The following is an 11,236-nucleotide window of genomic DNA, read 5'->3' as shown; positions in this document are numbered from 1 at the left end:
TGTACATATTGTGTAGATAGGAAAATATATTTGCTAGAGGTTTTTGGAATACCATAGCTTAAACCCTTTAAATGTCAGCCTTGGGTACTAAGAATAAACGTTTTTTACAACAAATTTGACATTACTTTTTTATTTTTATGAAAAACGAAAACTGGTTGAATTGACTGACATAGTCCGTGTGTGTTTGTATTAATGTGTGTATAATGTTCGTATGTGCCGTGTGTATATCGTTATGTATATGGGTCTATGGCCCTCAGGCAAAATAAACTTTTTCTCTCAGCATGAGAAGTATTTGTTGAGGTCGACATGGTACTATCTCATGTACCAGTATGAGAAGTATTTGTTGAGGTCGACATGGTACTATCTCATGTACCAGTATGAGAAGTATTTGTTGAGGTCGACATGGTACTATCTCATGTACCAGTATGAGAAGTATTTGTTGAGGTCGACATGGTACTATCTCATGTACCAGTATGAGAAGTATTTGTTGAGGTCGACATGGTACTATCTCATGTACAGGTATGAGAAGTATTTGTTGAGGTCAACATGGTACTATCTCATGTACCAATATGAGAAGTATTTGTTGAGGTCGACATGGTACTATCTCATGTACCAGTATGAGAAGTATTTGTTGAGGTCGACATGGTACTATCTCATGTACAGGTATGAGAAGTATTTGTTGAGGTCAACATGGTACTATCTCATGTACCAGGATGGGAAGTATTTGTTGAAGTCTGCATGGTACTCTCTCATGTACCAGGATGAGAAGTATTTGTTGAAGTCAACATGGTACTATCTCATGTACCAGGATGAGAAGTATTTGTTGCGGTCAACAAGGTACTATCTCATGTACAGGTATGAGAAGTATTTGTTGAGGTCAACATGGTACTATCTCATGTACCAGGATGAGAAGTATTTGTTGCGGTCAACAAGGTACTATCTCATGTACAGGAATGAGAAGGATTTGTTGAGGTCAACATGGTACTATCTCATGTACCAGGATGGGAAGTATTTGTTGAAGTCTGCATGGTACTATCTCATGTACCAGGATGAGAAGTATTTGTTGCGGTCAACAAGGTTCTATCTGGCGTGCCAGTATCAGAAGTATTTGTTGAGGTCAACATGGTACTATCTCGTGTACTAGGATGAGAAGTATTTGTTGAAGTCAACATGGTACTATCTCATGTACCAGTATGAGAAGTATTTGTTGAGGTCGACATGGTACTATCTCATGTACAGGTATGAGAAGTATTTGTTGAGGTCAACATGGTACTATCTCATGTACCAATATGAGAAGTATTTGTTGAGGTCGACATGGTACTATCTCATGTACAGGTATGAGAAGTATTTGTTGAGGTCGACATGGTACTATCTCATGTACAGGTATGAGAAGTATTTGTTGAGGTCGACATGGTACTATCTCATGTACCAGGATGGGAAGTATTTGTTGAAGTCTGCATGGTACTCTCTCATGTACCAGGATGAGAAGTATTTGTTGAAGTCAACATGGTACTATCTCATGTACCAGGATGAGAAGTATTTGTTGCGGTCAACAAGGTACTATCTCATGTACAGGTATGAGAAGTATTTGTTGAGGTCAACATGGTACTATCTCATGTACCAGGATGAGAAGTATTTGTTGCGGTCAACAAGGTACTATCTCATGTACAGGAATGAGAAGGATTTGTTGAGGTCAACATGGTACTATCTCATGTACCAGGATGGGAAGTATTTGTTGAAGTCTGCATGGTACTATCTCATGTACCAGGATGAGAAGTATTTGTTGCGGTCAACAAGGTTCTATCTGGCGTGCCAGTATCAGAAGTATTTGTTGAGGTCAACATGGTACTATCTCGTGTACTAGGATGAGAAGTATTTGTTGAAGTCGACATGGTACTATCTCATGTACCAGGATGGGAAATATTTGTTGAGGTCGACATGGTACTATCTCATGTACCAGGATGGGAAGTATTTGTACTGCGATGACAACCGCCTCATATTTACGTCCTCTCCAATAAACAAAAGACATTATAGTACGTGTACATGTATATTTTAGTATAAAAGTTGTAAACATGTAACAAGACTAAATCATATGTCAACAAAGACAGTACATGAAAGTTCAATCACTGGAAACAGACATCCTCAGTCGGAATACCGACTAACACTTTAAAACAGGGAAATCCACATTGAACACACTAGGAAGTCTTTCAAAATGTCGTAAAACTTCATACACGAGTGTGTACCATGTTTTTCTTAGCAAATACTGGTCATACGCGATTGTGTACCAGGTGAGTATACTGGTCATATACATCGGTGCTTAGAGGAAGTACAAAGTTAACTCTACCGGTACCACGTTAACCCTTACATTACTGGTAATGTATGTCAGAGCAACATATTAACATTTACAGACGCTAGTCAGACGGTTCGACTCACCCTGTTATGTCAGACACGTAGGTGTACTGCGATGACAACCGCCTCATATTTACGTCCTCTCCAATAAACGAAACACGTTAACGAATATTATAGTATGTGTACATGTATATTTTAGTATAAAAGTTGTAAACAAGAAACAAGACTAAATCATATGTCAACAAAGACAGTACATGAAAGTTCAATCACTGGATACAGACATCCTCAGTCGGAATACCGACTAACACTTTAAAACAGGGAAATCCACATTGAACACACTAGGAAGTCTTTCAAAATGTCGTAAAGCTTCAGTCATACTCTGGTGGATCCCACACTCACCAAGTTATTTAACTGAGCCACTTAACATAGGCAGCACAAAGACCTTTTCCGACACGACCACCGGAACCGATGCTGCGGTTGATGCCGAAGTAGATGTCGTAGTTGGGGGAGCCGCCCTCGGAGTCCGACTGTCCGTTCAAGGCAAACAGTAGGCTAGTGTTGAGGAAATAGTTGAACTCTGCTCCCCAATTGTTCCAGATGACGAGGCCGTCGGCGATGATGACGCTGAGACGGTTGTAGATGATGTTGGGACGGGTCAGGAGAATCCCTCCTTTGGGCGAGTTCATATCGTTACCATAGATACGAAATGTTGAACCGGTTCCTTGTATTTCGGCGTCACGGGATGTGGTGCCACTGTCTCCACCTGTGATGATAAAGGACATAAAAGATGTAGGATATATGACACATGACGCTTGAATCATGTCACGTTGAACATATTAAGAGGGACATTTGGGAGCCATCTACTTTCACGAATATTATTGTAAATGCCCCTATATCCCCCCTGTTCTGCAATAAAAACATTAAACATTAAAGACGTCTAACAAAATCGTTCTGATAATCTCTGCATCCACTGTTATCAATATATTGTACTCTTGTACCAGTATGGGTGGTTATCAGCACATATCGCACCGGAATATTGGTAAAAGCGGCGTAAAACCACACTCACTCGCTCACTCACTCTGAGCAAATCCTTAAATCTGAATCCTGATTATGACCTATGTTTGTTAACGCCATACCCGTGCGAGTCTCATTCACGAAAATTATGAACGTGTCATAACTGATACATTCTTTAATGCAAACTCACTCAAAATGTTCAAAATGAGGATTAATTATTATAATTCTTTCTTGGCTCGAACCATTAGTTTTGAATGCTATGGAATGTCACACCCAATATTGTCAAAAAAGGATAAATTACCGTATCCATTGTTGGTGGGTGAGTCCCCGATGTTGAACACCCAGCCTGAAGGGTTGCTGAACCACATGTCAATCAGAACTTTATTCTTCCTGTTGGCTGACCCAGGAGCGCCAAAACTCAACTTGAGAACGCCCCTCTTCCCGCACGTGCCTGACCCATATAGCGATGTCTTCCAGGACAGGGAGCTGCTGGTGTTGATGGTCGTCCCTGACGTCAGGTCAACAGTGAAGTCATAGCCTGGGGAAATATAGAACATATATTGTGAGGATGGTGACAAAGTATAATTTACTGAGCTTGTTAATTCAAAAGAACAGACCATTTTACTGCTTTTCATCACCAACGTCAAATGGGTCGTATGGGAGATTTTTATTTCGATTTACTGGTTAATAACCACGTATATTTTAGTGTTTTGATGGATCATCGTAGGTCGTATTTAAGATCGCGCAAGGAGGGAAATAAATCAATATTTCAGCGAAAATACGTTGTAGAGAATTAAGTGTTAGTTTCGTCCAAGGGAGTCGCTGGTGTTGTCATATCGTGGGAAGAAAAACTAAACTGAGGAGCAAAAGAAATTATACCTCTCAGTTGATTTTTTTATATTTTTGATTTTCAGTTGAAATATATTAGGTTAGCTATATTGTACCCAAATAATGAACTGTAGTGGCGCTTAGTCAACACTCTTCAACATGCAATGATTTTGAAACTTATATAAAAAAATAAAAATATATTTTCGCATAATACACAACTGCTCATGGGTATCTGAGACATTTTATCTTTGGAATTCAACAAATTTGTTTGCTTTTTTCGGCACAAATTTATAACATTTAAATCATTGTGGGGGTCATGTGTTTGCAAATTCATTTCTTACCCCAGTCTTCATTGAACCAATATATTTTCAGACATAATTACTCAACCACAGATTACTTTTTAAAGACTGTTGCAGGAATAAGTGATGGTTCAATAGACATAATCAAACAGTTCTTCCGATTTTTATTTACATAAAAAACAAACTCGGTATACTTTCGTTTGTCCCTCAGTTTAGTTTTTTAACTTCAACATTTCACTGGGGTTAATGTTTACAAACAAATGCTTATTTTTATGAAAATTGTGTGACTGGCGGGTGCTTCCTGGCAGGACATTTTCAGTGATCCATTCATATAATTTTCACCTCTATTTTGCATTGTACGACAAAATGTCATTGACGTTTATAATTACTAGCGGCCTACAGAGTATTAAAAACGTATAGTCGACAGCCTACAAATGACAGAATAATAAATCATGGCAGTTATACATCGGAATATTTTTGAAATTATTATTTTTTTAAAATAAAATTGGGGGGGGGGGGGGGGGGGGGGGGGGTTGGCTAAGGCGCCGCGATTCGCTGTGCAGAGTTACGTCCCTTCGGCACGCCAGAAACCTATGATTGTGGGTTCGAATCCCGGTTCGCCTCGATTAGGTTTGTCAGCACCATACCCGTGCTCGTGGGTTTCACCGATGTGGTAAACGTCGGAGACCTTCATCACTTTCGGGCTGTCCTTCCATATTAAGCTGACATGCCATGATATACCTGGAATACTGTTAAAAGCGGCGTTACACCCAACTCACTGACTCACTCACTGAATCACTCATTTAGAATATGTGGCTTACCTGCTACATAGCAAACGCAACAGAACGCTGCTATCAATGTCGATAGTTGAAGCATCGTGAATGAGATAATGCTGACTTGTGTCTCCGTCTGTGAGTGAATACATTGATACTGCACCCGCACTATATACTTCTCCTCACACACTCTTAGCCAATAGCAGCAGTACTACGCGACGTCATCCCGGATACCTATTGCCAGGTCAAACAGTCAATTGATTGACAAGAGGCGTTGCTATGACGCTGTGGATGAGGAGGCGGATTTACCTCAATAGCTTCAGGGTTTGAGAATATGACTAACTTCGTCATAACCTAGATTCCAGGCGATCTTAACAAAAACATACCCGTGTTTCATATTTGTTATTCATGGTTGGAGTTGGATTGCGAAATTTCTTTTTTAATAAACTGCTTACATATTTTTTCATGAAATAGAATTTTTTTGTTCGCATTAAATTTCAACTGTTTCTTCGTAAATCGTAAGTAGGACAACGACTGAAGCGATGTTCCAATCCCTCTGTTTCCCATATTATCTGTCTACTTGTGACGTATCGATCTCGATCGTCACGTATAGTGAGTGAGTTGGGTTTAACGCCGCTTTGTGATCATTACCTGCACTACCAGCATAGTGCAGATGCCTAATAATGCTACTTTTGTAGCATTAATTAATTTATTTTTGATCGAAATTTCTCGGGTTTTTTTCATTATTTTCTCGAAATAACGATTTTTTTAGTAACTTCGGTTATTTTCTCGTTAATTCAAGTTCATCTCAAAAACATGAAATTTCGATTATTTTCTCTTTGCTTCGAGTATTTTCTCGTCATGTCAATTTTTTCTCGTTATTTCAATTATTTTCTCGAAATTTCGAGTCTTGAAAGTAAAGCTGAAATGATGAGAAAATAATTGAAATAACGAGAAAAAATCGACATCACGAGAAAATACTCGAAGTAACGAGAAAATAAATGAAATTACAAAACACAATCGAAGTAACGAGAAAAGGCACGAAATTTCGAAAAAATCAACAAATAATTGAAATAACGAGAAATTTCGATTTAAATACACGTATGCTACCAAAGTGGTACTATTAGGCTTTCGTAGCATAGCATTGGCGACGAGAATACAGCATATTTGTTGCCTGTGATTAACAATAATCTTCGACCCAGTCGATTTTCGTAGCATTTATGGGTATTAATGGGTTTTCGATTAGCGGAAATCCTAACATTTGAGGCACGATTCCGAATACTTAAAACTATCCTCCAGTTTGTTTATCTCCTAATATTTCCCTGGGGCAAGAAGATGATGCCATACACTGAAACATGGGTATACAGATAATATGGACAGCTGAGTGAAAGGCCTCAATCGTTGTCTTATTTACGATTTACGAAAAACAGTTTGATGCGAATAAATACTATCTTATTTCATTAAAAAAACATGTTTGTTCTTTACTGTCACAAGAAGTTTCGAACTCTAGCTCCAAAGATGAATAAAACGTATCTATCAAACAATTGTAGTTCGACCGGATTTGTTTTTGTTTTGCTTCCTTGGAAACGAGGTTATGACGAAGTTTGTCAAACAAACACGATCACAAAATTCCCCGGTCTTCCCCTCATTCTCTTTTCACAGCGTCACAGCTAGCACCTCTTGTCAATCAAAAGACTGTTTACCTGACACAGGTATCCGGGATGGACGTCACGTAGCACTGCTGCTATTGGCTAAGAGTGTGTGAGGAGAAGTATATAGTGCGGGCGCAGTATCAATGTATTCACTCACAGACGGAGACACAAGTCAGCATTATCTCATTCACGATGCTTCAACTATCGACAATAATAGCAGCGTTCTGTTGCGTTTGCTATGTAGCAGGTAAGCCAAATACTCTGATGTTTATCCGTCATATTTTATCATTTTTAGTTATAACCTGTCGGCTGTCGGCTGTTATCAATCACTTTGTAGACTACTAGTAAATAGTGGATGTCAACGCCAGAAAATAATCTCGATTATCTGTCGAAACAGATACGTTTGAGCATAAAACGCAAAATAGGGGTGAAAATTATGTAAATGTATCACTCAAAATCAGTTTGTCATGCCCGGTAGAATAAGCGCCAGCACAGTTCATTATTTGGGTATAATATCTCTAACGTAAGATATTTGCAACCTAAAATCAAACACGATAAAATAAGCTGAGAAGTATAGTTTCTTTCGCCCCACGGTTTAGTTATTACACCCACGATAGGACAACACCAGCGACTCTCCAGGACGGAACTGACATTTAATTCTCTACCATGTATTTTCGAACAAAGGTTAAAGTTTTACCCTTGTTCAATTTTAAATACGTTCCATGATGACGCATCTCACATAAATGGTTATTAACCTGTAAATCAAAATAAAACCTTCTATACGACCCATTTGACAATGTATTTTCGCTCAGATACGGATTAATTTCCCTCCTTGCTCGATCTTAGATACCTCCCATGATGATGCATCAAAATAATAAAACATACATGAATATTACCCTGAAAATCGAATGAAAACCTTCTATACGACCCATTTGACGTTGATGATGAAAAGATAGATACAATTTATGTGATCTGTTCTTTGGAACATATATGAAATTGACAAGCTCAGTAATTGTATTGTGTCACCATCCTCACAATATATGTTCTATATTTCCCCAGGCTATGACTTCACTGTTGACCTGACGTCAGGGACGACCATCAACACCAGCAGCTCCCTGTCCTGGAAGACATCGCTATATGGGTCAGGCACGTGCGGGAAGAGGGGCGTTCTCAAGTTGAGTTTTGGCGCTCCTGGGTCAGCCAACAGGAAGAATAAAGTTCTGATTGACATGTGGTTCAGCAACCCTTCAGGCTGGGTGTTCAACATCGGGGACTCACCCACCAACAATGGATACGGTAATTTATCTTTTAGTGATATTATTGTTTGTGATATTCCATAGCATTCAAAACTAATGGTTCGAGCCAAGAAAGAATTACAATAATTAATCCTCATTTTGAACATTTTGAGTGAGTTTGCATTAAAGAATGTATCAGTTATGACACGTTCATAATTTTCGTGAATGAGACTCGCACGGGTATGGCGTTAACAAACATAGGTCATAATCAGGATTCAGATTTAAGGATTTGCTCAGAGTGAGTGAGCGAGTGAGTGTGGTTTTACGCCGCTTTTACCAATATTCCGGTGCGATATGTGCTGATAACCACCCATACTGGTACAAGAGTACAATATATTGATAACACTGGATGCAGAGATTATCAGAACGATTTTGTTAGACGTCTTTAATGTTTAATGTTTTTATTGCAGAACAGGGGGGATATAGGGGCATTTACAATAATATTCGTGAAAGTAGATGGCTCCCAAATGTCCCTCTTAATATGTTCAACGTGACATGATTCAAGCGTCATGTGTCATATATCCTACATCTTTTATGTCCTTTATCATCACAGGTGGAGACAGTGGCACCACATCCCGTGACGCCGAAATACAAGGAACCGGTTCTAGATTTAGTATCTATGGTAACGATATGAACTCGCCCAAAGGAGGGATTCTCCTGACCCGTCCCAACATCATCTACAACCGTCTCAGCGTCATCATCGCCGACGGCCTCGTCATCTGGAACAATTGGGGAGGAGAGTTCAACTATTTCCTCAACACTAACCTACTGTTTGCCTTGAACGGACAGTCGGACTCCGAGGGCGGCTCCCCCAACTACGACATCTACTTCGGCATCAACCGCAGCATCGGTTCCGGTGGTCGTGTCGGAAAAGGTCTTTGTGCTGCCTATGTTAAGTGGCTCAGTTAAATAACTTGGTGAGCGTGGGATCCACCAGAGTATGACTGAAGCTTTACGACATTTTGAAAGACTTCCTAGTGTGTTCAATGTGGATTTCCCTGTTTTAAAGTGTTAGTCGGTATTCCGACTGAGGATGTCTGTATCCAGTGATTGAACTTTCATGTACTGTCTTTGTTGACATATGATTTAGTCTTGTTTCTTGTTTACAACTTTTATACTAAAATATACATGTACACATACTATAATATTCGTTAACGTGTTTCGTTTATTGGAGAGGACGTAAATATGAGGCGGTTGTCATCGCAGTACACCCACGTGTCTGACATAACAGGGTGAGTCGAACCGTCTGACTAGCGTCTGTAAATGTTAATATGTTGCTCTGACATACATTACCAGTAATGTAAGGGTTAACGTGGTACCGGTAGAGTTAACTTTGTACTTCCTCTAAGCACCGATGTATATGACCAGTATACTCACCTGGTACACAATCGCGTATGACCAGTATTTGCTAAGAAAAACATGGTACACACTCGTGTATGACTGGTATTTGTATGACTGGTATATGTTAAGGAAGACATTGTCCGGCCACGTGTATGGCTGATATTTGTTGAGGAGAACATGGTCCAGCCATGTGTATGGCCAGTGACCACTACGTACCCACGTGTATAACCTGTATACCTATATTTTATCCAGTATTTATCCAGTATTTGTTAAGGAGACATGGTCCAGACACGTGTCTGACTAATATTTCTTAAGGAGAACGTGATGCAGACACGCGCATGACCAGAATACCCACGTGTGTGACCAGCATACCGACGTATGTGACCAGTATACCCACGTATATGACCAGCATACCCACGTGTATGACCAGTATATCCACGTGTATTACCAGTATACCCACGTATATGACCAGTATACCCACGCGTATTACCCGTATACCAACGTAGGTGACCAGTATACCCACGTGTATGACCAGTATACCCACGTGTATGACCAGTATACCCACGTATATGACCAGTATACCCACGCGTATTACCAGTATACCAACGTATGTGACCAGTATACCCACGTGTATGACCAGTATACCCACGTGTATAGCCAGTATACCAACGTATATGACCAGTATACTCACGTGTATGACCAGTATACCCACATGTATGACCAGTATACCCACGTGTATGACCAGTATACTCACGTGTATGACCAGTATACCCAGGTGTATGACCAGTATACCCAGGTGTATGACCAGTATACTCACGTGTATGACCAGTATACCCAGGTGTATGACCAGTATACCCACGTGTATGACCAGTATACCCACGTGTATGACCAGTATTCCCACATATATGACCAGTATACCCACGTGTATGACCAGTATACCCAGGTGTATGACCAGTATTCCCAAGTGTATGACCAGTATACCCACGTGTATGACCAGTATTCCCACGTATATGACCAGTATACTCACGTATATGACCAGTATACCCACGTGTATGACCAGTATTCCCACGTGTATGACCAGTATACCCACGTGTATGACCAGTATACCCACGTGTATGACCAGTATACCCAGGTGTATGACCAGTATACCGTGTATGACCGTGTAATACCAGTATACCCACGTGTATGACCAGTATACCCACGTATATGACCAGTATACCCACGTTTATGACCAGTATACCCACGTATGTGACCAGTATACCCACGTGTATGATCAGAATACCCACGTGTATGGTCAGTATACCCACGTATGTGACCAGTATACCCACGTGTATGATCAGAATACCCACATGTATGGTCAGTATACGCACGTATGTGGCCAATATATACACGGATGTGACCACTATACCCACTTTTTTACCAATACCCACGTATGTGACCAGTATACTCACTTATATGACCAGCATACCCACGTGTATGACCAGAACACCCACGTATTTGACCAGTGTACCCACGTATGTGACCAGTATACCCACGTGTATGACAGTATACCACATGTATGACCAGTATACCCAGGTATACTATGACCAGTATACCCACGTATATGACCAGTATACCCACGTATATTACCAGTGTACCCAAGTGTAGAACCAGTATACCCACGTGTATGACCAGTATACCCACGT

At 40.2% G+C, this 11,236-nt stretch overlaps 2 protein-coding genes across 2 annotated transcripts; one reads left to right on the top strand and one right to left on the bottom strand.

The window, feature by feature from the left end:
- Positions 1–2,520: 2,520 nt before the first annotated feature.
- LOC139442373 (uncharacterized) lies at positions 2,521–5,416 on the bottom strand. Its single transcript, XM_071223174.1, has 3 exons — positions 5,312–5,416; positions 3,665–3,901; positions 2,521–3,112 (listed from the first exon to the last, which is right to left on the bottom strand). Exons 1-3 carry the CDS (start codon positions 5,364–5,366, stop codon positions 2,757–2,759), a joined length of 648 nt encoding a protein of 215 aa, XP_071079275.1. The 5' UTR covers positions 5,367–5,416; the 3' UTR covers positions 2,521–2,756.
- A 1,638-nt stretch (positions 5,417–7,054) lies between these two features.
- LOC139442578 (uncharacterized) lies at positions 7,055–9,355 on the top strand. Its single transcript, XM_071223418.1, has 3 exons — positions 7,055–7,162; positions 7,975–8,211; positions 8,764–9,355. The coding sequence occupies exons 1-3, from the start codon at positions 7,108–7,110 to the stop codon at positions 9,117–9,119; spliced, it is 648 nt and encodes a 215-aa protein (XP_071079519.1). The 5' UTR covers positions 7,055–7,107; the 3' UTR covers positions 9,120–9,355.
- Positions 9,356–11,236: the final 1,881 nt, after the last annotated feature.

Source organism: Haliotis cracherodii, unplaced genomic scaffold (assembly GCF_022045235.1).
Source record: "Haliotis cracherodii isolate W230 unplaced genomic scaffold, xgHalCrac1.p SCAF_5, whole genome shotgun sequence".
Classification (NCBI taxonomy): domain Eukaryota; kingdom Metazoa; phylum Mollusca; class Gastropoda; order Lepetellida; family Haliotidae; genus Haliotis; species Haliotis cracherodii.
The sequence above is the reverse complement of the archived record's forward strand: the minus strand, read 5'-3'. Positions and strand labels throughout refer to the sequence as shown.